At 39.5% G+C, this 27,585-nt stretch overlaps 1 protein-coding gene across 2 annotated transcripts in view; it reads left to right on the top strand.

The window, feature by feature from the left end:
- ZNF236 (zinc finger protein 236) overlaps positions 1 to 27,585 on the top strand; it is a 53,028-nt gene extending 25,443 nt beyond the window's left edge. The window contains exons 17-33 of one of the 2 annotated variants that reach the window (XM_077352924.1): positions 3,563 to 3,714; positions 5,991 to 6,091; positions 6,534 to 6,685; positions 7,409 to 7,615; positions 8,206 to 8,476; positions 9,289 to 9,392; positions 10,822 to 11,187; positions 11,607 to 11,752; positions 12,477 to 12,720; positions 14,480 to 14,659; positions 15,989 to 16,147; positions 16,575 to 16,753; positions 18,408 to 18,539; positions 19,356 to 19,553; positions 20,485 to 20,614; positions 24,016 to 24,192; positions 25,900 to 27,585. In XM_077352924.1, coding sequence (XP_077209039.1) covers positions 3,563 to 3,714; positions 5,991 to 6,091; positions 6,534 to 6,685; positions 7,409 to 7,615; positions 8,206 to 8,476; positions 9,289 to 9,392; positions 10,822 to 11,187; positions 11,607 to 11,752; positions 12,477 to 12,720; positions 14,480 to 14,659; positions 15,989 to 16,147; positions 16,575 to 16,753; positions 18,408 to 18,539; positions 19,356 to 19,553; positions 20,485 to 20,614; positions 24,016 to 24,192; positions 25,900 to 26,024 — 3,023 coding nt within the window. In that variant the 3' untranslated portion in view covers positions 26,025 to 27,585. The remainder of the gene's footprint in view (positions 1 to 3,562; positions 3,715 to 5,990; positions 6,092 to 6,533; positions 6,686 to 7,408; positions 7,616 to 8,205; positions 8,477 to 9,288; positions 9,393 to 10,821; positions 11,188 to 11,606; positions 11,753 to 12,476; positions 12,721 to 14,479; positions 14,660 to 15,988; positions 16,148 to 16,574; positions 16,754 to 18,407; positions 18,540 to 19,355; positions 19,554 to 20,484; positions 20,615 to 24,015; positions 24,193 to 25,899) is intronic. The other variant, XM_077352925.1, reaches the window with a different exon arrangement.

Raw genomic sequence — 27,585 nt, forward strand, 5'->3', positions numbered from 1 at the left:
GTTTTAATTACATTCTTCTATAAAAATATTTTGTATCATAGGATATTCCTTTTATAGAAATATAATTTGTATGGTAATGCTAGACAAAGAATGGTTAAAACCTGTTTGGTACAAGATTTCTATTCTACTTGGAATGCTCTCTGCAGATTTCCCACATTTTGAAGTGTTCTTGAAGTTTCTGGAGCCCTTCAGAAATTTTGAATTTCAGGTAGGTATATATGGATACATGTGTTTAAATTGGTAGACCCTCTCCCTGTGTCTGCATACATGTTTTATTCTCCTCGTTCCCCATTTTTATGAAATAGAAAGGAATGTTAAAGCTTCAGGTGTTTATTTTTGCCTTTGTGGTTTCCTGTTCCTTTATTTATATTTGGATTTATAGGCCACCACTCCCAGACAAGCTGGCTCACCCTGAGTTACAGTCAAATCAGATACACATTACATTTAAAATCAAAACTATAAAAACCCCAAAATTACACAGTAACCCTACAAGATTAAACAGAGAATAAGCACCTTTTCCCTCTAACTCTGCAGCCTCCCCCTTTTAGGTGTTCTGCAGTGCCACATTAAGTAAAGTTGCACCCTTCTAAAGCCACCATAATCAATAGGCTTAAAATGATCTGATTAGGCTGGCAGTGTTACTTGCTTATTTCACACAAAATCTTTTGTGCTAAATACTAATGAATTGTTTATCCAACATTTAAAAGCTTTTAAGAGTTGGCCAAAGAATTATTTATATAAAGGATTATGAAACCACAGTTACTGAATGCCCTTTCTTACCCAAGTAATTATGAGGATGAGGATAATTTATTTTTACTACCTCCTGCAAGTTGTAATTGAGATGAGGTGAAATTTTTTTTTCCACCAATATGCTAAGATGAAATCACGGTATACAGTATCACAGTATAACAACATAGACATTATGCTGACATATGCAATGTTATGTAGTCCTATTAAGATTATAATGTAATTCTATTTTTGATATTTCTGGTTTTTATAATAATATTTTATGATAATTATTTTATAATAAATAAATAATATTTTGGTCACATTTTTTCCATTACTGGAATAGCAATATTTTCTGCCTTGTTATTTTAAAAAATAGGACTAGATTCTCTTTGTCACAGTTTGAAATATTGAATTACTAGAAATATAGCCCATTGCAGATTGAAATGCAATGGGCGCTAGCAGTTTCCCCCCCCCCCGCTCCGTGGAGCAGCCTACCTAAAGCGTAGGAGGGAGGGAGAGCCATTCTCCCTCCCTCTCTTAGTTTCGTCCTTCCAGCTGCCCTGGCCGGTCGTAGCGAGCTCCTCAGGCTCTTCTCTGAGCTTGGCTGGCTGGCTGATGGGCAGGAGAAGGAGGCTTCGGGCCAGCGGCAGCAGCAAAATCCTCGCAGAAGGAAGAGGCGATAGGGCGTCAGGGGCGGGGCGGACGTCTCCGGCGGCGCCGCTGATGGGGCAGCGAACTTAGCTTCCGGCGCCGGCGCAGCAGAAGCGGCTGTACTGTTGGGCTGACGGCCCCACCGGCTTCGGGGCGGTCAGCGACTCGGCGGCGGGCTGCGGGGCTCGTTGTTGTTTAGCAGGCGGCGGTCCAGCTTCTTCTGCATGGGAGACAGCTGATCCTGCAGGCGCCGCGTCCGCCAGTCCAGGTACCGGCTCCACATGCGGCTCGCCTGCCAGCCCACCAGCACCCCCGAGCCGAAGGCCAGCAGGACGGCCAACTGCAGCGGCCGCTCCGACAGCGGCAGGAAGGGCAGAAAGCGTCAGGCCGCGTCAGGCAGGGAGCCCCCGGCAGCCGCGCACAGCGCGACTGCCGGGGGCTCCCTCAGGCGGCGGCCTGACGCGGCGAGAGGCGCTTCGCTTCGCCTCTCGCCGTGTCAGGCCTCCGGGCAGGGAGCCCCCGGCAGCCGCGCACAGCGCGACTGCCGGGGGCTCCCTCAGGCGGCGGCCTGATGCGGCGAGAGGCGCTTTGCGCCTCTCGCCGCGTCAGGTCAGGAGCAACTGAGAGCCGCGCTGCGCGCGGCTCTCAGTTCCTGGGGCTGGGAATCGGAGGGACCAATCGGCAGGCGCGAAGCCTGGTCCCTCCGATTGTCTGTCATGAGGAAGGGTCCAATCTGGACCCTTCCTCATCCCGGACTCATCCCGCCCCAGGACCCCTTACTGCTTTATTTAGACCGTGGCGCCCGCGGCGCCATGGGCGGTTTACAGATAGAAACTATGAATTAAGATTTTTTTAAAATAAAGTATTTGCCAGCACAGCTTTCTGAACAGCTAATATAGCACCTATTAGCAATATGTAGAACTATATAGAAAATACAAAGTTTTGTTCTTGAATTTTAGGAAGTCTCCAATCTATTTCAAAAAATTGATGTTAAAGTCTTCAAAGGGTGTATGCTTTGTCAGATTTTTCTTGCTCCTACAGCATGAGACAATTTGAAAATAGATTGAAGCCAACCTCTTAATATTAATTTGTCGTAGTTTTCAGAGATGTTATCTGGAACTTGGTAACATGGATTTTCCCTGCCTGCTTTCAAGAAACCTAAGGCCATTGATCATGGTAGCTCCTGTAATGCATCATCAGAGGGAGGCTTGTCACCTCTCTGTAATTTCAACAGCTATCTTCATTGGCCATGGAACTCATGTTTTCCCCTGAAAATGGAGACTAGTGGATTAAATATATGTTTTGAAGAGAAAAGCATAGATTTATCATTATTCAGGTTTTACCAGAGGAAGAACAAGTATTTTACTTTATGTAGATCTTTACTTTTGAAGTAGAGAACTGCAATGAAGCTGCAAAGACAATGCATGTTGTTGGGGACAATTTTTGAGCAATTATATGTTGGAGGGGGTTTATACCATGCTTCCTTTTATCTTCCATAATTCCTTCTAAACTAATATTTTTATGATAGAGTTTTAGAGTGTCATGTCAGTGTAGATACAGGGAGTTGGGTCACCCTCGTAGACATATGCACGTGTACCAAATATTCAAAATTTCAGTGGCTCTGAACTAATTGAGACTTCGTAAGAAAACTTCAAATTGTGTTCTGTGGAGAACATTGTTCAAATGAAGGCAAAGTAAGGGTAAGTGACCTCTCACTGTGAATATCTAGTAGATGTTCAGAATGCTTCTACCTTTGCTATTTTTTCCAGATGGAGAGGAAATTAGTCTTGCCATCCAATATATTTTGAGTATATTGTTTGTTAGATGTGGACCAAACCTTTAGGCTCTTGTACTGAGGAGACAACAACCCATAGTTTATGCCATTGCAGTGCCGTTAATAAATACTTTTACCAGCAAGACCACATGCACCTGGTCTTTCATAGCAATGTCAGTTTAGGTGCTTTCTGGCAGGGAAGACAGGGAATTTCAGCACCCATCAGAGCAGCCTGTTGCCAGCCCAGTATGAGGGGCTTGTGAAAAACTTTTGTTTACCTCTTTCCTAGAATCATTATGTCAGAGTAGGGGTGACATGTAATGAAGTGATTTTGTTTGCAAGAGGTGAGTTACTGAAAAGTTTGCGTTGTGTATAATTGCCTAAGAGCTTCTGATATTTTTATGGCAGGTTTTGCAGTTAATGATGGCTATAGTCAATCAAATCAATTTCCAGCAGTTCAACAGCTTCAGGATTCAAGCACTCTTGAGTCACAGGCCCTATCAACAAGCTACCATCAACCAAATCTGCTGCAAGTTCCTGCAGCAGAAACTATTAATGTAGTAAGTATTTACTGAATGGTTTAAATTCCCTGTTTCTGAGCCAGCATGATGTAGTTCTTGGCCCCAGGGAGGCTTGCCTGGCCTTGACCAGGGCCAGGGCCTTTTTGGTCCTGTCCCTGACCGGTTGGAATGAGCGCTCGGAGGAGCGGCGGGCCCTGCGGGAACTTCAGCATTCCACAGGACCTGTAAAAAGGAGCTCTTCCGCCAGGTCTGTGACAGAAGCCGGGCAGCAAGAAAGATCAGGTCCCCCCTCATAGAATGGTCACAGCGAGTTCTACCAGCACCTCTCCACCTCCCTCTTTAGTGGAAATGATTAGGGTTTTGAGTTCAGGAGGAGTTTTTGCCACATCTTCTTGGTTTTATAGGTTTCATATATCTGATAGCTTTTATTGGTTTTAAAGGAATATTTTGGGGGGTTTTATGCGATTGTAACCATCCTAAAATCTTCACTCCCAAAATTTCATATGTTCCTGGATTATCCTTCAGTATTTGCACTATATATGTTTCAGGGGTATTTCAGTCTGCCTTCATTTGCACTTTTAGCTGGACATACATTTATAATCAAACATGTTGTTTTCAAAAACTGTATCATTTTCCAGAAGTAGTATACTGGGGGAGGAACTGTTATTTGATCAAAACAGCTAATTAAATAGTCCATTACTATTACATCTGGTTTAACTTTGGGATAAGCGATGTGGGATCTCCCACTCTAAAATAGTCCACAATCTTGGTCTTTTTCTTAGCTGGAGCACACAATAAATTCTCCTTATCACTTTTTACTCTTCATTGCTCCCCCCCTTTCCAACAAATGAGACTTTGGACTTTGGAGCAGCAGTGAAATTTTAAATCCATCAAGTTGAGGTTAGTCAGTTACAAGCCATCCAGCATGGCAGCCAAAACAACCTACTAATATCATGCTCCTAAATTGGGGCGGAAAATACCAATAAATACCAATTTTAAAAAGTATTAAAGGAGCACAGTTCAGCATTACTTTGTTGTGGCCTACAATCTTCCAGTGGGAATTAATCCTGAATTGGTTACTTTGAATCTCTAGTCTGCCATGGAAGCTTGCTGAGGTACAAGTACTGTATGTGTTTTGTGCTTATTTTATGTAATTTATTTTGCTTTTGAAAGTTGCAACCTATGGCAACTATTACTAACAAACAAAAGATTATCAGATCACTAAATGAATTTTAGAATAGTTTGCCATGGGGACACCACCATTATTCACTTATTTTTATTAGCTTATTTATAGTTTGCCTTTACCAAGAGACTCAGAATGGGTTACATCATTAAAACATACATTTTAAATTTACAGAATTGAAAAACATTTTAAATTGAGCATGGAGTTGGAGTAGATGGTCTTGGTAGATGTTTCTGACTCTGTGATTCTCTCCTAAATGTAAAAAAAAAAATCAAAATCAAAAACTTGTTTGCCTGAAGCCACATCCATTATTAGAAGAAGAAAAAAGAAAAAGAAAATGGAGAGTATATAAATATAAACCCCTAAATGGAATTTGATTACGTGACTTTAGACAGGGAGGCCATCGTGAAGCGGGGAGGGGGGGGTCACAGAGCCCCGTGTATTCTTTTTATGGCTCCATGTGTAATCCACATACAATTCTTAAACTTTTCAGCCAGAGCAAGGCGCGTTTGCCACAGAAAGACTACATGTTGGTGATTAGTGTCATTTATCTGCTTTGACAGTAGTATAGCAGTTCCTTTATAATTACTTTTTAAAGCATATTTATTTATAGAACGCTCTTTATGTGAAACATGTTTTATAACAATATAAATAAGTTTTATTATACCTGTATTGTGAGTGCAGAGTGGGAATGAAGGGAGAGTTTTTAGCTTTCCAATATGGCCCATTATGCACGGGGGGAATAGCGCACATTCGGGGTGGAATGGCGGTGACTAAAATCACCGATAACGCACAGTGCCAGCTGCAACTGGCCGCACATTCGGTGCATGCCACCGAAAAAGCCGCGTTGGCGAAATGCGGAAGAAAGCGCAGCTTCTGGGTGACCGGGGCGCAACCAGAAGCGGTGCCGGGGTCGCCGCGTACATAATCGGTTACTCTGGGTTTTGCCACCGTTGCGTCCCGTTCCACGCATAAGCGCTTTGCTTCGCTTCTTCCCCCTCCACGTTTTCCGTGTGACCCAAAATCACCATTTAGGCGGCCGTGCATAAAGAGCCTATGTGAGACAGGATTAGGTGGACTGCTAGCCTGATTCAGCAGCACTCTTCTTATATTCTTCTTATTTGAATTCCAGACTACTCGTCTTATACAAGATCAGGCACAGGAACTTGAGCTGCATACTCAACGCCCCCAGTTTTTGGAAGATAATGAGGATCAAAGCAAGCGTTCTTACAGGTCTGTGAAATTTTGCAATTGGCTTTTTTATGTAGTTGCACAATGAAAAAGGTCACACTTTTTACCATTCTGCGCAGAGGCTGAAGAATAATTTCCCTCAAGATTAATAGGAAGTCAAAATAATCAGCTGTTCTTTTTTGCTCTTTTGAGTTATTCTGACTTCAAGAACACTGAATACTTGGGAAGCATAAGACAGCAAACTTTCTTACATGAGGTTGTTGTCTCCAAACTCACGAAAGAGCATTTAACATCAAAATCCCTAAATTCCACTAGTCCAGTTTAATTTGATGCTGTAGGTTAATAAATTTAAGAACTATCGTTCTGTATGATAATGTCAACCATTGTTTTAGTTAAACAAGAAGTAGTGACAAGATTTTGCACTAATGTACAACTAAGTATTAGACCAGTCCATTTTATTCAAAGCAAAAATTCATTTTAACAGATGTGAATATTGCAACAAGGGTTTTAAGAAATCCAGCCATTTGAAGCAGCATGTACGCTCACATACTGGGGAGAAACCATACAAATGTCAACTGTGTGGCCGAGGATTTGTTTCTTCTGGAGTTCTTAAATCTCATGAAAAGACGCATACAGGTGATAATGTGTTGTATGACATTCATTTTCTTTTGCAAAACCATTTTAGCTTGTAATACTCCAGTTTCCTAAAACTGTTGCTTGAATGTGAACATTATGTCTCAGTATTGGATCAAGGTCTTTCTACTCTTCTGTTTTCTGCAGTAACAAGCTAGAAGCCTCTAGGCATTAGGTATGTCTATTCTCAGCATCTGGTACTTGGAGATATACCAACACTGAACATAATAAACCTATTGTGGTAATAGTTGTTGACAGAACTAGAATTTATGAATTAGTGTAATCCATCTCAAAAGTAACCTAAGATAGTGGGTGTAATCACATTTGTAGGAATCACATTCTAAATGAGAGTGCCTTACCATGAAATAATTTGCACATTTCAGTGCAGTAGCCTTGTTCATACATTTATGCACACACTATCCATGTATGGTGTACACTTGATTTTGTAACATGTAAGTGGAGTAATTCTAATGTTACATTCAACACAGCTACACTTGAATGTAGCCTGCGCATCCACATTTATCCAGGTACTTGTCCCTGATGTATGTGTGTCCACTGTAAGATGTGAACAGGGCTAGCGAGTATACTTTAATGGATATAGAACAATATAACTCCGCTTAGTTTTAGTCTTGCAGTGTTAGTCTTGCCAACTCCCTTGTGTATGCAGAGGCAACCTAAAAGTCTGTGTATTTTTGTTTTTGTTTGGGATTACTCTTCTTATTTCAGGAGTTAAAGCATTCAGTTGCAGCATTTGCAATACATCTTTCACTACTAATGGCAGTCTTACTAGACACATGGCAACCCACATGAGCATGAAACCATATAAGTGCCCATTTTGTGATGAAACTTTCAGAACCACAGTTCACTGCAAAAAGCACATGAAAAAACATCAGACTGTGTCTTCTACAGCAGCAACAGGTGGAGAAGCAGGAGGTGAGCAGCTTTTTACACGCTGACCTTAGCAGCCAGCTTGGTTCAATATTTTTTTGGGGGGTGAGGTATTGAGTACCTGTACCTTTATTAGAAGACAACCTTGAGAGGAAATTGGTATAACCATTTGGAATATGTGTAAAGGTTGGAAGAGAATGCATCATGGTTCTAAGGAGCAATATAGTCCAACTTGGAAATATTTGTGCTTTATGAAGAAGAAGAAGAAGAGTTGGTTCTTATATGCCGCTTTTCCCTACTCGAAGGAGGCTCAAAGCGGCTTACAGTCGCCTTCCCTTTCCTCTCCCCACAACAGACACCCTGTGGGGTGGGTGAGACTGAGAGAGCGCTGATATCACTGCCCGGTCAGAGCAGTTTTATCAGTGCCGTGGCGAGCCCAAGGCCACCCAGCTGGTTGCGTGTGGGGGAGCGCAGAATCAAACCTGGCATGCCAGATTAAAAGTCCGCACTCCTAACCACTACACCAAACTGGCTCTCTTAGTTAAATAGTCATTCGTTTATTTAACTTTTCATTCATGTCTGAGAAGCTTGTTTGATATTCTAACATACTATTTCTTGTCTGTTTAAATGTGCAGAAGAGGATGATGAAAACTCTGAAAGAACTAGTTCTAGAAAATCTAGGCCTGGTGTCATCACTTTCACAGAAGAGGAAACTGCCGAACTTGCAAAAATTAGACCTCAGGAAAGTGCAACTGTTTCTGAAAAAGTTCTTGTCCAGTCAGCTGCAGAGAAAGACAGAATTAGTGAAATCAAGGATAAGCAGGCAGAAATGGAAGCAGAGCCAAAATATGCCAATTGTTGTACATACTGCCCAAAAAGCTTTAAAAAACCCAGTGACTTAGTAAGGTAAGCAGGTATGCCATACCAAAAAAAATCTGTTGGAAGCAAGTTATTTATAGCTCACATTAAGAATTCCACATTGAATAACTTCACAATTAACTCAGTGGGCCATTTGTGTTCTTTTTTTGGGGGGGGAGGAGCTACATGTTGGAAACTACATTTGATCCTCAAAGAAGTTTCAAAAGCAGTGTACAAATGGCATGAGGATTTTTCTTTGCAAACTCTGCTGGCCTACATATGGTATCTGCAACTGTGCAGAGTTTATTTTGGAAAATTCTAGAATTTTAGCTAGAGTCTAAGGAAGGCCAATTCTGACTAGAGGTGAGATTTCACCTGCCTCACCCTATTTAGTTAAAACTAAAATTTCCTGGAACTTTCTGGACAGTGTCCATTATATTGAAATTTATGAAATGTGAATCAGTTGCTTGCATCCTTGAGAAAATTGGAGTTGTTTGACCATGCGCTTTGGATTTTGATCTTTTTCTTCTATCATCTATTCTCCCCAAAACAATTGATTTTAATACACAAAGAAGTGGAGAAAGAGCACTTCCTATTATGATATGACGTTGGAAAATATCCTTGGCAAACTCAGAGTATTTCTAAATGTGTTTTGATTCGCTTAATAAATCATATTTCATTTTTTTTAAAAAACAACCTTTTTCCAGTCAAGTTGATCTTTTAAAAAGCCCAAGAATTTAAAATCAATTTTATCACAATTTTATATTGAAAAGTGATTTATTAGATATTGAAAGTGGCATGATTGTTTCATTCAATTTGTATAAGCCTATAATAACTAAAGAAAAAATATTTTTGGATAGGCATGTGCGTATCCATACTGGCGAAAAGCCATATAAATGTGATGAATGCGGAAAGAGTTTTACTGTCAAGTCTACTTTGGATTGTCATGTAAAAACACACACAGGTAAGTGGTATCAAGTTCTTCCAGTTCTGGCAGATAATCACTAATAGAGGAATGTTCTTCATATTTCGTTATGATCCTTCCATTTTTTTAACTAACTACTATGGAAAATGACTTTACTATTTCAACTTCAAGCCATCCAAACAGCATTTGCAATATGTTCTTTTTTATAGTATTATTTAGAGAGGTAATTGGCTGGCAAGGGGCGATACAGTTAAAGCTTCAGTAGTGCAGCCAAATATATTCAAGAGAACCTTTTGTCTTCTGCTTCTGTAGTTATATTGGGCTGGATCTTCCCTTGATTTTTTAAGCCAAGCTACATTTTTCCATTTCATGCCCATCCCTATATACCATTGCAGATGGGAGACTCTGCTTTGATTTAGACTGACTTGTAAGTTCATGTCAAGGTTCAAATTTAGTGCTGAGGTAAAGTAGCATTTAAGCTCCCTCATTTTTGAGAAGTTTTTCACACCCTTTGTTGAAAGGTAAAGTTGTTCACAAAAGAGCAAGCATTAGGAAGAAGTGCATCCTTTGGAAAGAAATATACGTAGCTCATTTAAAGTTGGGAATGGTTCTATTGCAGTTCAATACTTTTTTTTATTATTTATTTAGATTTAGATTTGTCCCTGCCACTCCCAGAGCCAGTCCGGCTCATCGCAGTTTACAATAAAAACAAAAATACAATAGAATATAATAAAAGAACAACGACTCTCAACAATACCTCTATGGCAGGAAACAATCTAACCCACCCTTCCCGCTCAGTCCCCAGTAGCTACCATTATCCTCAGGAGAATAATCCATGCCCAGTTGTCAAAGATGATGTCTCTGCAGGCCTCTATGAGGCCTATATAGGAATTAATTAATATCTACATGAACATACACTTTCCAAACACAAGAGAATGTTTTACCTAAATGCCATATCAAGTTCTGTCTTTCCTTACTCAAAGCAGTACATTTCGGAAACAAAACTGAAAATTCAGCAGAGCTTTGTTTGAACTGGGTTTGTCTTTTATACAACTCAGTCTCTTAGCCACTATCCTACACAGACTGTCTTTGTCTGGCATTGGCCAGAGACGGTTCTTTTGTTCTCCCTCAGAGTTAATCAATTAAAAAACAGTACCATCTTGTTCTGATGAAAAGATAATATCCCACAGTGTCAGAGAGTGCCTGCTTTCAAAGCTGCCTAGTTATTTGTTCACTTTGTGCACAGTAAAGTTGGCAGGTTGGAGAATGGAGACACTTGAGAGGCTCTTACCAGCTCCTGAATGTTCTTCAGAAATAACTGTGCGAAGTTTTGTCTAAAAGAGCCCTCTGTAAGAACTATCGGTTAGGCTTAGTATAATTGCAAAATTCATATATACAGATGAAATCTTAGTTAAAAAAAATAACATGACAATGAAAATAACATCTCTAATTCTGTTTTGATTTTCAGGACAAAAGCTCTTCAGTTGTCATGTGTGCAGCAATTCATTTTCTACCAAAGGAAGTCTAAAAGTGCATATGCGCCTGCATACAGGAGCCAAGCCCTTTAAATGTCCTCACTGTGACTTAAGATTTCGAACTTCTGGGCGTAGGAAGACTCACATACAATGTCACTTTAAACCAGAGGTCAAGAAGGCCAGGAAATCCACACCTCGTGCATCCACTGAGGGGCTACAGCCAGTAAACCTTCTGAATTCATCCTCAACAGATCCCAATGTTTTCATCATGAATAATTCTGTACTAACAGGGCAATTTGACCAAAATCTGCTTCAGCAAGGTCTTGTGGGTCAGGCTATACTTCCTGCATCTGTGTCAGGTAAAAATGGTTGCCTTTTTATTTGTGATTTAGTTTGCAGAGATTAGAACCCCAGGTTTCTGCAACTATTAATGTAGGAGGTGAGAACTATTGTTCAGCCTGTTGGCTGAGAAAAGGGATAATGTACTGTGCTTAGAACATTTATAGCCAGCTAAAATAATACTTGGAAAATACCGCTAAGTCATTTTTGGGTATTTTTCCTCTCTTGTATTAGCACACCCTTGTTTAATATGAATTACTTAATCTTGTTGATGATCTATTTGAGACACTATGATTACATCTATTTGAGATTACATCTATCTGAGATATTCATTTGCTTTTAATTGTCTGGGAACTGTGTATTTTCAGCCATGCAAAGTTTACTTTGTTAACATCTGTGTGAAAAAACAAACTAACAAAAGAAATGTTTTCTTCAATAGCTGGCGGTGATTTAACTGTGTCCTTGACAGATGGTAGTTTGGCAACCCTTGAAGGAATACAGTTACAGCTTGCTGCTAATTTGGTTGGACCAAATGTTCAGATTTCTGGAATAGATCCTTCCAGCATTAACAACATTACACTACAGGTGGGTTATTATTTATTATCTTTCTTAGACCACTATGGAATTAATTCTGCATAGTGCATAGTCCCTGTTGACTGTACAGGTGACCTTTTGGTGAACAACAGTTACAGGTAAGTGTAACAATATTTATTGAAGCATAAGTGGTACCCTATGTGAGAGCCAGTTTGGTGAAATGGTTAGAAGTAAGGACTTCTAATCTGGCGAGCCGGGTTTGATTCCTCACAGGGCTCTCTCAGCACACCTACCTCACAGGGTGTCTCTGGTGGGGAGGGCTCTCTCAGCCTCACCTACCTCACAGGGTGTCTGTTGTGGGGGGAGGAAAGGGAAGGTGATTGTAAGCTGCTTTGAGACTCCTTTGGGTAGAGAAAAGTGGCATATAAGAATCAACTCTTCTTCTAAAGAAAACTGAAGCTGCTTAAATTCACATGACATCCTGTAACCTGGCTTTTGTCCCTGACTTCTTTTCTGGTTACTGGCACACATCAGAAATATGAAACCTATGGAGCATTTGAGTAGTAGTTGCAAGTGTTTTGTGATACATAAGTTATTGACTGCAGTAGTTAAGCTCTAGGTACCATTGTTAATCTTAATGTCTTAAAAATATCCAGCTTGGAAAAATTGATTTCCACCCAAAATTTTAACTTTATGAGAAATTGTCCTCTATTTAACTTATACAAAATAAACTTATACTGTCCTATATTCAAAAATATCAATGCTTGCTTTTCAGATTGATCCTAGTCTCTTACAGCAGACACTACAACATGGCAATGTACTAACCCAGCAGCTAACTGGGGATCCCAGCTTGACTACTCAGAACGCATCCCTCCAGGCAGCAGACAGTTCAGTGCCAACAAATGTGGTAATACAGCCTTTGTCAAGTTTATCCTTACAACCCACTGTTACTTCTTCAGCAAATATGACAATAGGATCTATATCTGAGCAAGAATCAATGTTGACTGCTAGCACTACTGGTAAGTGCAACTAAAGATCAGGATTTAATTTCATGAATTAACTTTGCTTATGTCTTCTAAGTATTAGTTTGTGATATTCCATAAATGTAATTGAATAAATGTAGTGAAATCAGTATACTATAAAGCAGTGGTCCCCAACCTTTCCGAGGCTGGGGACCGGCAGGGCATCGGGCCGCGCCCCCGCGGACCGCGCCCGTGCGGGCCACGCCCGCGGATCGGGCCGCGCCCGCGGGCCGCACCCACGGATCGGGCCGCGCCCGCGGGCCGCGCCCACGCCGCGCCCGCGGATCGGGCCGCACCCGAGCCGCGCCTGCGAGCCGCGCCCGGGCCGCGCCCACGGATCAGGCCGCGCCCACGGGCCGCGCCCGCGGATCGGGCCGAGCGGGCGTGGCCCGCACAGGCGCGGCCCGGCCCTGATTCCCTCTCCCCGCCCTCCCGCGGTAAGTAGCTTCCCGGGCCGCAAGCTTGCGGCCTGGGAAGTTTTTTACTGCGGGGGCGGGGCGGGGAGAGGGAGCCGCGGCCCGGTGCCATGGCCTTCGCGGCCCGGCACCGGGCCGCGGCCCGCAGGTTGGCGACCACTGCTATAAAGAACATGTTCTCCCCTAGACATTGGGTGTAGGACCCACTTATTTGGATTGGTAGACAGGATGAATGAGCTTACTTGGAAGGTAGGGACTTCTTCTTAACTCAGTAGTCTTTCTACCCAAGTACAAGAAGCCAGTGTCCTCTTTAAACTCTTTTTAAAGAGAGAGAGAATTTTCGATCTCCAGATGAGAGAAGTCCTTTCCAGCAGCAGGTGTTGGATTTTTCTGCATCCAAACTAGTCCCTCAATACCAGGTCAGTGCCTATAGTCTGCTCTGCCTGTCTTCTGCAGTCATGACAAGCCTCAAATTAGTCAGTTAATGGCTTCAAAAATATTCTGGTAAGACACCTTTTTGGTACACTTCAATATGATTATATTCCCCTATCACAAGGGCACCTGGTAGAGTTGACAAGTACCTTTTTGAAATTTACTACAGACAAATGAGTGTTGAAGAAAATCTGAAAATACTGTTCTCTGGAATATGTTCAGATCCTCAGTGACGAGTTTCATGTTTCCCTGCATTCCCAGAACCGGGAAAACAAGGGGTGCTCCAAATTATTTGGCATCTAGTAAATATCAGATTGATTAAGCAAATTCCATACTTCATTGGGATGTTGTCTTTTCCCCCATGCAGAATCAGGACCGGGAAAACAAGGGGTGCTCCAAATTATTTGGCATCTAGTAAAAATCAGATTGATTAAGCAAATTCCATACTTCATTGGGATGTTGTCTTTTTCCCCATGCAGAATCAGGACTATTCTTGATCTTGGGATGGGTGGGTGGGTGACTTACTGAAGAAATACTTCTGGAGACTTTCCAGTCAATTCTGTCCTGCTTGAGCAAGGGGGAATGCATATGAACATGGATTAAGAACAGCCTACATCATTAGTTGGGGTAAACAGGGACCATGAAACTTCTATCTGCCTGAGCCAGGCATTGAGTTTTATCATGAAGCAAAGATCTTCCTACCCAGTCTGAGTTGTGTGGCTAAGAGGTGCTTCTGTTCAAATTCCTTGGCTTCCTGTTTGAAGATAGTAAGATCTCCCCAACCTAATGTAACATTTGAAGTTACAGAGGCAAGAAGAGACAAACAATCAAGTTTTCAGTTATTTTGAAACCACTGGCTTAACAAATACAGAATTTAGCTATTGATTTCTCATCGTCATTATCTTTAGGTTCTCAGGATCTCTCGCAGGTTATGACATCACAGGGTATGGTATCAACTTCAAATGGTCAACACGAGATTACACTGACAATAAATAATTCAAGCCTGAGTCACGTTTTAGCCCATGCTTCTAGTTCTACAACTACAAATTCATCAGGAAGCCCTCAAGAAATTACCCTTACCATCTCAGGCAAGTACAGTAATCTATCATTATTAGGCTGCTAAAAGTGGAAGATTTATCCTTCTGTGAAGGGTAGCTGTGGGTGCGATGAAAATCTACAAGAAAAAAACCTATCGCTTATTGTTTCTGAAGCTTGCATAGAAAGCAGCGGGGATAGACAGGTGCCTCCTTTACCACCTATAGTTCTTTTGCACTTGAATGTGCAAATATTTTCTCATTTTATATTAGCTATATGCAAAACACTGTTCTTAAATACAGAATCTTAAAACAAAATGATTTAAAATACAACAGATGTAATCCAGACTTACAAAAACTCAGGATCTCAAGAAACTAAATAGATCCATGCCCTAAACTAGGGTTTTGTTTGATGTTTGCAGCAGCACTTCATACTACTGAAGAGGTAAGCTGCTGTTGGCATCAAAACTGCTTGTCTTCCATATAGCAAAAAATGGTGCCACAATAATATCAATTGAATTTCTTTTTTCATATATGCATTTTATTCTAGTCATAATGTTAACTATTTTATCAACAGTGTCTTTTGTGTTGGCACTGTGGCACATGCAGCAAAAACAACACAGATTTGTGTGTGGCCTAAATTCATATTGGATCTTGGGAACCTTGAATTGCACCTGTCATATTTAAAATAAAGTATTTTGATTTGAGCAATCTGATTGCCATAGAAAGTATGCATAATGTTCTATGTTTTGGCCCAAAAGTAGCAGATTGCTATTATAATTTTCTTGCTTATTTTTGAAGCACTTGTTCAGCTATAAATGGTATGTGTAATCCAGATCTGCTTCTGTAATCTCTCTTCAGACTCTTCTTCCTATCAGAGAATCTTATTGTGTTTAGCGTATTGAGTTAGCTGTCTTAACCTTCATTCTTCCTTACATATGTCAAAGAGAATTCCAAATACTTTTACACTGTCCAAGTGGAAGTCAGTGGTTGTTTTCATTAGCCTGTAATTCTTCCTCCTGTTTTATTAGGACTTTTTAAAATGTAGGTTTTTGCCAGTCTTTAATGGCAAAATATTGTTGTCATCATACCATGGGATTTGATCCACCAAGCTATTCCATTCAATCTCATCTAGTTCCCGTCTTTATTTCAGCTGCCATCTCATGTGGGTTTTGTTCATGCATGTCCCATGATCCGAAGCATAGTCATTGTAGTGGTCAAAAGTTATTCCCTCCTCCCCTTTTCACCATTGGAAAAGCTTGGGTGGGTCAAACCCCAGACTGAACATTTATTTGCTATTTTATCCTTATAAAAACTTAAATCTGTGAAATGTAGAAACGAATTATGATTTTCAGTAGGTCATAGATTTCAATTTCTGTTTAGGCCAAGATCTTATTCAGCACAATTCTTCTGGAGGTAATGAACTGAATGGAAACCTAAGACTGACAACACCAACTATCACTAATCAGTCAACAGGTGCTACGTTAACTATAAGTAATGATCAACTCTTGCCTCAGAGCCCAGCACTGAACAGCACTTCAGGTGAGGATGTAATACTTCTCTCAGGTATATCATTATGGAGAGTCACTATACTTACATTAATCCAAACAAGCTTTCCATTAAAACACTGATCTTACCGGAGAATAATTTCCTGTTATTGAGTTGTCTTATCAGATTTGTTGTTATCAGTATATCATTATTCTACAAATCCCACTTGTAGTTATTAATGTGGATGTAGCACTTACAGAGGAAAAAGCAGTTTGGTATTAATGTTTATTAGGAGTTCCCTTTTAAAAGAGAGCAAAATTAGAATTTATACATGGTTCAGGCAATACATTTCATTTAAATTATCCATTGTATACCAAATATCTGTTGACTCTAATAATTAAAAAGAATTGGGAGAGCTAAGAATTTTGTATTTCTTTCAAACAGTAAGGTAATCTACACTTTCATGTTATGCTTTTCACAGAGCTGAATACATCGAGTGGGAATCTTTCTTCAACACCTCCCATGTCTCAGCCAACTCAGAATTTAGTAATGTCATCACCAGGAGCTGGAGGAGATGGTAGTGTCACCCTGACTCTGGCTGATACTCAGAGTATGTTGTCTGCTGGCCTTGATGCAGTGACACTTAATATAACATCCCAGGTTGGTGTCATTTGCCTGAAAATATTTCTATCCTGTTCCTAATAATTGTGAATAATTATTGTGAAACTAGTAGAAGGCAAGACTGAAGGCACATTTAGATAGGCAATTTTGCAATAAATTATAGCTCAGGTTATTTCGCCTCAGATCTTGGAAGCTAAGCAGGGTTGGTACTTGGATGAGGGACCACCAAGGAAGACACTGTAGAGGAAGTCAAAGGCAAATTACCTCTGCTTCTCACTTTCCGTAAAAGCCCCTTCTGGGGTTTGTATGAGTCAGCTAGGACTTGACGGCATATAGGATTATGTTCCTTATTGTCTCAAAAACCCATTCAGCAGTTTTGTAAAATTATCTACAAAATGAATGTATTGAATTTGTTTTGGCCATCGTTTCCAAATTATTTGCCTGTGATTTTTAGTTCCATTAACTTTGTAGTGCTTCTGCTGTTGCAAGCATTAGATAATCAGTTTGGGGTTTTTTTTAACCCTTTTACACTCCTTCCTCAAGTAAGGCAAGAAGTCATACAGTATCTGAGCTGCCATCTATCTTCTAAAGAGTTCCAATCTGATGTTACTTTATAAAAATCAGTATCGGGGAGGAATAAATTAGATATATGCCAGTGTTTCCTAGGTTTAAGAACTGTTGAACAAGCATTGTGAGGAACTGGCTGGTCAGACAAGCCCTGTAGAAGATGCTTTAGGTGTATTAAGAACTTAATTAAGGCAAAAGTAATGACTACTGGGAATTTCACAGCTTTAGTTGATGAAGAAATTGAAATTGTTCACAATTTTCTATTCCCTGGCTCCATTGTCAACCAAAAGGATAACCAAAGTAAGAAGTAGACTGAGGAGCAGCCATGAAGAAGCTAGAAAAGATCCTCAAGTGTAAGGATGTATTACTGTGACAAAGACCAAGTTAATTCATATTTCCCATTACTATGTATGGGTGTGAAAGTTGGGCAGTGAAGAGAGCTGACAGCAAGAAAGTAGATCCCTTTGATATATGATATTGGGAGAAGAATTTTACAGATGCCGTGGACCACCAGAAAGACAAAGAAGTGGGTCCTAGACCAAATCAAGCTTGAACTTTCCCGAGAAACTCAAATGATTAAATTAAGGCTATTGTACTTTTGTCACTTTATGGAACAACACTGAAAAAGACAATAATGCAAGGAAAAGTTGAAGGCAGTGGGGAAAGAGAAAGAGCCAAGATGATGTGGCTTGGCTCAATCAAAGTAGTCATGGCCCTTAGTCTGCAAGACTTGAGAATGACTGCTAATGATAGAATATTTTGGAGAATACACATGCATCCAAAATTAAGAATGGGGGCTGGGGTATTTTACGAAGAATGGAAGTGGGCACTCCTATCTTTATGATACTAAGACAAAATCCATGTATTGATGAGTAGCATGTTTTTTAGTCTAACAGTTCTAAAACCGTTTGACTAAAGAACTGAATTGAGTTTAACAGTGGCAAAAGCAAAGGCTTCTGGATAATAAACGTATCAATAAGCATGGAACCAGCCCAGTGTCTAATAAAGCGAGGTGCTGTAGTATATATTCCTTTGAGATTATATGTGCCAAATGAGTCTTTTTTCTAATTGTGATAGTGGTATTTCCCTCTTTTAAAGCAATGCACTAATGCTTTTCTTTTTGCAGGGTCAACAGTTTCCTGCTTTACTCACAGATTCTAGTCTCTCTGGACAAAGCAGTTCAAACTCACAACAAGTCATACTGGTGAGCCATACACGTCATTCAGCACCTACAAACCATGATGAACTAGCTTATCAGGTAAATGTTTTTTTTTATTTCCTTTGATTAAGCAAACAATGTTATGCTCACTTCATGTCAAATTATAAATAACAATAAATTATAACCACAAATAAATGTCTGGGAGTTGAAAAAAAGTTTTATTTATATTATATACTCAAGTTTTTTTTAATTATCCTTTGTAGCTGTACTCAAGGAAATTCACGTAGAATCTGAGGCAGCAAGATCAGTTTTGTGTATATTTAATGATACATATCAGCTGAAATTTAAAGTTTCCTGTTTCAACATCGCATAAAAGTAATTTGTACATAGCAGAAAATTAGGAGAAAGATAGAAAAAATCAGCTTGCCACATAACTGGATCCTTTTTCAAAAACCTGCAATATTCTTTAATAGAAGAATTGCAATATTCGTCGCCATGGCTTCTGTGCGAGCCCTCATGAGGTACCATGTTTGATCAGGCTACCCACAGATAAATATTTTCAAAGCTTTCTAGCTAGCTCTTTTCAGAAGATTTGGAAAGTTTTCCTCCTCTCTGACATGAGCTGGTATTTTCCTGCTCAAACCGGCATGTGATGGATGTGGGAAGAGCGCACCTTCTGGAAAGAGCTAGGAAGCTTTGGAAAATTCTCTCTGAGGTTGCCATGTGCAAGTGCGGTCCCCATATGGGACTGCACAGAATACTACTTGATGAACCACAGTTACAGGTGAGTTCAACCCTGTTTTGCATGGCGTGTCTACACCTTTTCTGAGATCCTGTGTTCTTGAAGATGCTGTTAAATAACCACATGAGTTGGTCTTATTTCCTGTAATTATTTGTATTCATATTTATATGCAGGTGAGTGAGGTTTCTCCAAGTCTCCATAAAGGCATTCAAGCTGAAAAAGAGCCCCGTGTACACCAGTGTTTTGAATGTAGTCAGACTTTTTCTTCAGCTGCCATGCTAATGCAGCATAGTAAAGAAGTTCATGGCAAGGAAAGAATCCACGTTTGTCACATCTGCAATAAAGCCTTCAAACGGGCAACACATCTTAAGGTCTGTGATAAACTTAATATATTGTTATAAAGAAAAGGAAACTTTTAAAAAATCTCTTCTGAATAGAGAGCATATATAAACAGTATATTTGGTAAGGACTACCTCTTTACGTTGTGCGTTATTTGCTAATAATAATAAAGCCCTACTCCTATTCTGTCCCTTTAAGTTTAAAAGGAAGGATGTAACAGGTTTCAGTAAATAGCAAGTGACCCAGAGGTAGAGGACCTGTGTGGTAAGCAGAACAATCCCGTCTATTCCAGTTAAAGACTAGGCAGGTAGCAGTTTCCTTGGCAGTCCAGTGGTCTGACTGAAATACGCAAGACCAGCAACATGCGAAGAATATCCTGCAGGGGGTATTGGAGGAAATGTGTAGTTGGCATAGTTAGAATAGGAACGTTCAGATAGTTTTCAAATTATCTCCCCCTGTGATGTGATTGGCAGTTACTGTTAGAGCTCTCTCTCTCTCTCTCTCTCTCTCTCTCTCTCCAAAGTTATTTCTCTTCTAAATAAAGCTATTTTATTACATTAAGCAGTGCTTCAGTACTCTTTGTAAATTTAAACTCTGCCAAAAGAATCGCCGTCTATTCCAGTTAAAGACTAGGCAGGCAGCAGTTTCCTTGGCGGTCCAGTGGTCTGACTCTGAATAAGACAGTTTCACTTGTTTCAAATTTTGCTGTGGTCTATTAATGTATTATATTATAACCTGCTTGGGAGTCAATAAAAGTACTACCATACATCTTTAAACAAATCCAGGAAGGTGCATTTCAGTTATTTTAGTATTTCATTCTGGCGAAAAAATACATTTTTATTTTCATTCAAGAACCAGCTGCCACATGGGGAGGTTTATTTATTTTGTCCTTACTAAAATAGGCTAAAACATATTTCTTAACTACCACTTAACATGCAAAAATGTTTTGTGTGTTTTGATTAGGAGCATATGCAGACTCATCAGGCTGGACCATCACTGAGTTCCCAGAAGCCAAGAGTGTTTAAGTGTGATACTTGTGAAAAAGCCTTCGCTAAGCCAAGTCAATTGGAAAGACATAGTCGCATTCACACAGGTAACAAATAGTTGTACAAGTAAGTTTCCTTCCGTTTTATTAGCAACTGGCAATAACTGGTGCACTTTCCAGCACCGTATGGTTTGCCTTGCTTGATGGGCAGCTCAGTCCCTTTCAGCTGTCTGAATGCTTTTGGCCCCCACTTCAGGATTAGAGTGTCTATGTTGTGTATGTACTTCTGAATTTGGGGCCCCAGTGATTCTATACCACTTAACTGATGATGGATGCTTTCCACCTATAAAATCCCAATACAAATAATATAATACATGCATACAAAATAAAAAAATTAACATGAGTTTAAAATTGAAAACTAAAATTAGTTTGGCTGAGCCATCTCTTACTAAGGAAAAAGAAGGGAGGCTATATCATATGATCCTCAGGTGAAATTTAATCGGATGGATTTGTGTAGGGAGGCCAGGATCTCAGTCATAGGCCCGGTGGAACAGCTCTGTCCTACAAACACTATGGAACTGTTAAAGGTCCTGCAGGGCTCTGATCTCACTAGGCAGAGTGTTCCACTATGGCCACATCTATAGTTTGGACTGACAACAACACCTAAAGTTTTGACAAAGTGTATAACACCAGTTGTTCTCTCTGACACTCCAGGGCTTCACTGTATACCCTTACCTAAACAACTGGTTGTTGTTGTTGTTGTTATTATTATTATTATTATTATTATTATTATTATTATTTCGATTTATTTCCCGCCACTCCCAAATGGCTCGCGGCGGGTTACAATGTCTTAAAAAACCCATTAAAACTCCCATTAAAAGACTTTAAAATGTCACAACATGGCAGCACAATAATAAGATCCCCTTCCTACCCCCATTCCTAAAAAAGGGGGGGTGGAGGAGAAGGAGGTCAACGATGTTCAAGAAGCCCGGGGGAGAGCAGTCGATGTACCCCTTTCTATGTAGAACTTCTGGATCACTTTAATCTGGTGCTTACTACCCTCCAGAAGCTAGATTTGGTGCTCAACTTTTTAAAAATCTACGTTTATACCTTTCCAATCAGAACAAATTTAGAGTCCAGTGGCACTTTTAAGACCAACAAATGTTTATTCAAGGTATGGGCATTCAGATACAATGTCAAGGTGCCAGTGGATTCTAAATTACTTCCCCTGCTTCAGACCAACATGGCTACCTTCTTGAATCTACTTTTCCAATTAGTATTGGACCAGAGTTTGTAGGGTAAGAACTATGAACCTGAACTAAGCACATAGGAATCTACTGAAGCTTCCCAAACTGGCATACTGTACTTGTGTCATCCATTGTCTGCCAGTGAGTGAACAGATGTATTTTGTATCAGCTGTAGCTTCTATATTGACTTCACTTCTTCAGCAAGTAATAGTGATGTCATGTAAGCATGGTAAACATGTTTTTCATTTTGATGCTTCTTTTTCTCCAAAGTTAGTAGAAGAAACCGGGTAATTCTATCAGTATTTTTCCATAATAATGTCAAGCATCTTTTTCACTCCGAGTTGATAACAGCAGCTTCAGTTTTATCAAAGGAACACTTCTCAATACTGGTAACATTCAACTTAAAGACCATAAGATGCTCTAAAGAGAAACTTCAATTGTTTTTGTTCAGTTTCTTCAAGTCTTCTATAGTAACCTTATAAGAAAAGGTCTTTTTAAATGTTTCTCAGTATGCTTCGTACAGATTTCTATCATTCTGTAGTTTTTTGTAGTATAGTCTGCCTGCTCCAGTTCTAACCTTACTGCAGCAGAGACCACATCTCCTGCAATATTATTCATAAACAAGCATAACTAACTTGTACACAGGCCTTTTCAGGACCTAGTAAAGGAGGAGGTATGAATAGAAATGGATCTTTTGAAATTGGTAGGTCATTGGATAATGTTTTCAGATGCTGTTAATTAAGTTCAGAGCAGCACCCTGGCAACGCTTAGCATTCTCTGAGAAAATCCAACAAAGCTGATGAAAGGGATCATTTAGAAATTACTACTATCACAGGCTGTGGGGAAGGATGCTGCTATGGGAACAGTGGAAAGGCCATTCCAGATAATCAATATCTTGTAGATTTTTGGCCAATGGAGAGTAAAATTAGTTGTACAGCCAAATCTTTAAATAAGAATCCAGTCTTTCACATTGAAATTAGTCTTCACACAGTACTATATATATATATATATCTAGATGACTTTTTATCTAGATGACTTTTTATCTAGATGACTTTTTAATCAGGACATCCTGTCTTGAAAAGCTTCAAGCTGATGCGACTTCACAAGGTTCACAAAATGGTGTTATACTTTATTAACAAGGTCAAGTTGGCAAAGACTTTATGATCAAGATGTGATTACATCTACATGTACCAGAATCCAATTGTGTGTATTGGAATTTTTCTTTTTATTCTGCTCAACCTCAGATCCTTGATAAATATGTTGGCTCCTTGTCAGGACATGGCTGTGGACAATGACAAATGGAATGATACTCTTAGATCTAATTGCCCTTCTTGGGAAGGACAAACGGGGTCATTCATAATTGAGTATTCCCTCAAATTACTGGTCAGATCTGTGTTAAACACCACTGCTGTTATGAGGAGGTGGAATTCAAACCACTTTCTTTTTCAGAAATCCACTGGAAAGAGATGTACAGGGCAGCTACTTGGACATATTTCTTTGTGTGACATTACATCTAAGTGTTTCTCTGTGTTGACATTGCAGCAGCTGCTTTACAAAGGCTGCACTTCAGTGTAGAGTACCCTACCCAGGCAGTTCTGGACTGGTTCTTTCATGCAGAATGCTCACTAATTTTCTGAGGACTTATTGTTTAGGTAGATTTTTGGAGTGATGGTACTAATTTTAGAATGACCACCTGTATTCTTTGTGACATGTTCTTGAAATATCTCTTGTGCCATTCAAGTTCACCTCTTGAGATCAGAGATTGCTTCCAAAGAAATTAATGAAAAGAACAGAAATCTAATGTTGACATTTCACCAACATTTCACCAAAGTTGAATAATCTTAGGTCTTGCAAGAAATGGGTATATTTTCTATGTACTGTTGTGGGTGATATTATAGGTAGGTACCAGCTTAGTCTTAAATATAATGTCTACATCATATAAGCTGGTGTTTATTTTATTGGAAGCTCTCAGCTACTGTAGAAAGGGGCATATAATTCCTATAGGTATTCTTTCTTTTCTGCATCACTGCCTTCTGCCCAGAGCATGCATTCTGGATTGTTACAAGAGATAATTCAGTCGGGACAACTCACGGGTAAGGACTCAATAGGCTGGTCATTGTGAGCTTTGCAATCAGATTATTTTTTTAAAAAATTCTGGACCTTATAAGCCAGTTCAGGTGGCATTAGCATCAATATCAAATTATAACGTCTTCCAATGCATATCACTTTGCCCTTATTTAATTATTATTATTTTTATAACAGGAGAACGGCCATTTCAATGCACATTGTGCGAGAAAGCTTTTAACCAGAAGAGTGCACTACAAGTTCATATGAAAAAACACACAGGAGAACGACCATACAAATGTGACTACTGTGCAATGGGCTTTACACAGAAAAGTAATATGAAGCTTCACATGAAAAGAGCTCATGGCTATGCTGGTAAATTTGCTGTGTAAATGTTGAGAAGATTGTTGGCCTTAATCCATCCCTAGAATCTACAGTAAAGTGGCAAAAATGTGTTTTTAGGCAACTCATATTACTGCAGAGCTATTGGAAACTTTAGTGCCAGTCACAAAGCATAGATTTGATCCTCTGCCAGTCATTTGTGGAGTAATGTCTTGCTTCAGGTTAGCCTGATACATATCTTATTAGTAATAAACTGTATTAACTGTTCTATTGATAACAAATTCATTTGCAGAGGGGTCACAGCTCTGCTGTGTCTGAAGCTTGTATTTTGAACCTTTCTGATGTTTAAGCTGAAGATTGCTATTCTGACTATGCAGGATTTTTGCTACTTACAAGCAGTGATAGTGAACAAGAGGGCCATTTTCTTTTACACAATCCATGCTCACATTTCATTAGAATGATTTTCATTTTGCTAGCTAGTGCAGTATAATGCAAAACCATACTACAACTTCCATGGAAAGGGGAAGGTTATAGGCTTTTTGATGTTTGTGAAATATCAGTATATCTAATTTTCAACAGATAATATTAATTCACAAATTGCAGTCATGTACAGAGAAAAGAGAGGTTTCATGAACATGCAGAAAACTCCAAAAGTTAGAAAAGAATAGAGGGAGGGTTAATTCCCCCCACACCTCTGTCAGTTGCAAGGGAAGAAAGGGATGGGGGAGCTGAACTGTTTGCTGAGCAAAATAGGTGCAGGAGATGGGAATGGTTCATGGGGAGGGAGTAAGTAGCAGCTCTTTGATGACTTCTACCAGTGGCTGAGGCGGTGGTGATGTTGACAGGGGAAGGAGTAGGAGGTGCCAGTGCTAGCTCCTTTGCAGGTGGGCAAGGAGCAGGACCTGACCTCTGCCACTACCACCACCTCACTTCCAAGGGACAGCACTGCAAGCAGATAGAGGGTATACGGAAATATATCTGCCTGTATTCGCTACTTGCACCACTAAGGCTTCTAGTGCCAAACCAGCCAAGATGGCAGGTTTCACAAAACCCTGCTTGAGAAAGCCTGCTCTACTCAATCCCTGTTTGGTTTCTTCTAAGCCTGGGATTAGCAGTAAACCTGGCTTACTAGCATAAAAACAGTCCGTACTTGCCCGGAAGGTCCTACAATCAAAGACTTAAGTGGCCCAGAATTTCTAGTGAAGCTAGCTTTACAGAAAAGTAGATAGTGACACTTCGGGGGAACTAGGTGTTCCGCTTTTATTAGGCAACAACTTGGCCTTGCAGACAACAGAAACTGCAGTTGCCAGCAGTAGGCCTCAGGCTTCAGAAGCGAATGCTGGCAGGGGCTCATGGGAATTGTAGTCTATGGACATCTGGAGGGCCGCAGTTTGACTACCCCGTTCTGGACTTTATGCTTCTGTTGATGCACTACAAGACTGCGGTAGCCTTTTTAGCCACTGCATCACACTGACTGCTCAAATTTTCCTTATTTTAGTAGCTCTTGTGAGTAACCCCAAAGCAAGTGTACACTGGAGCCCATGCCAAGCTCTGTATCCAGATAGCTGTATTGAACAAAAATGGAGAAGATTTATTTTTAGGTTAATAGTCCCTACTATAATTGGCAGTAGTTTCCTTTTCCTACAAAAATAATGCATTTCTTACACCATTCTGTTACTTTTGTGTATGTTCATTATGTCTAGTTCTATATCTCCTTGCATTCTTTCTGTTGTCTCTTAGGCACCGTCCAAGAATCCACTAGTCATCAAGGACAGGAAGGTGAAGACATTAATCGTGCTTTGAACTTGGAGGAAGTTGTTCAAGAAGCTTCAAATGAATGGCAGAGCATAACCAATATTTTTTGATGATCCCTAATATGAAAGCTTGGAAATGCTTTCAGGATTAGAATTTTTTTTAAAATAGTTGTCTGTGGATTTTTATTATGAAAACTTTGCATATTGAAAATAATAATATAGCTTTTTAACTGTTTACAGGAATAAAGAATAAGTGTCTTTTTGTAAGATGGAACAATATCGGAGAAACATCAGATAACATTTGCTGTATTGTCTATAATCAGTGATCTCAGGTACATGAACTTGTTCATTCTTTGAATCCACCATAAGTGTATCCAATTTTTAAAAAATACAAAAACTTGATTATCAGTGAAGGTTGATTAACAGGAGGACAAATGGAAGTTCTCTTTGTGACAATACATTGGCTATTTAAAAGCTGTTTCGATTAGAAGTAAAACTATTGCAAGAACAGATGCATGCTGTAGAGATTTCATGCTATAATGCAAACATTACAGCTATATTCCTAGGCATAACTTGGGATAAATCCGATGGAAATCAGTGGGATTTACTTCCAGGTAATCATGCATACGATTGGTTTGGAAATACTTGGTTTTATTTAAGTCCCTATTGAGGAGTGATTTAAAATGAATTGGTATTATATTAAGCCTATTGGCCTTCCTGTTGACAAGACAGAAAATAATGGGCCTCGTTCCTTTTATTTCATGACTGTTGCCCTTTGTTTCTAATAGTATGTGTTCAACTAGTAATTCAACAATAACTGTTACAAAGAAAATCTGGCTAACAAATTGGATAAGTATATATTCTGTGCAGGTTGAACGATGAAAACATAAGCCATAGATGTAAGATATATCAGATGTTATATTGTCTACCTAATACAGTCATCTGTAGCAAGGGTTGGGTCAGCTTTCAGATTTGTGCATCTTCAGACAGACATCCTCAAATTAAAACCTCTCTTTTTTCTTGCCATCCAACCTGAAACTTTTAAAGATTTTTAAAACTACCTATCCCTCTCAGTATTGTGCTGGAGGGTCCCGTTTCAATGAACGAGTGTATTCATATCAAAGTAAACACTGGGAAAAGGCTTAGGTTCTGTTTTAGACATTCCAAAGACAGAAAAATCTTGTTTGATGTGACAATGATTTTTTAAAAAAAAATTATTTATATGTGTGTGGGTATATACACACACACACACACACTTAAATCTCTGTGCAGCTGATAGGTATATTTTGTAAATAGTCTGGAAAAATCAGAATTCATAAAGTTTTCAACTTTACATGAACACTTCATAAACAGTATTTCATTCATTTTATTATAATGTAGACATGCATTTTACTTTTTGAAAAACAATTGCTTTTTATTTGGACTCAGTTCCAGAAGGAAGCTGTGTGTACATATAATTTACATTTTATGTATTATACAACTGGTACTTTCTATTTCTTGAGAGGGGAAGAATAATCACTGCTTTTGATAGGATGCTCATAATTTTTTTTGTTAACTATGAACATATGTATATACGTAATACAGCTGATGACTTGAAAATAACACTTCTGTTATGTGAAAATATTTAAAGCAAACGTATGTTAAATAATATTAATTTTTTTTCAAAACTCCA

This window comes from Paroedura picta, chromosome 9 (genome assembly GCF_049243985.1).
Source record: "Paroedura picta isolate Pp20150507F chromosome 9, Ppicta_v3.0, whole genome shotgun sequence".
Classification (NCBI taxonomy): Eukaryota; Metazoa; Chordata; class Lepidosauria; order Squamata; family Gekkonidae; genus Paroedura; species Paroedura picta.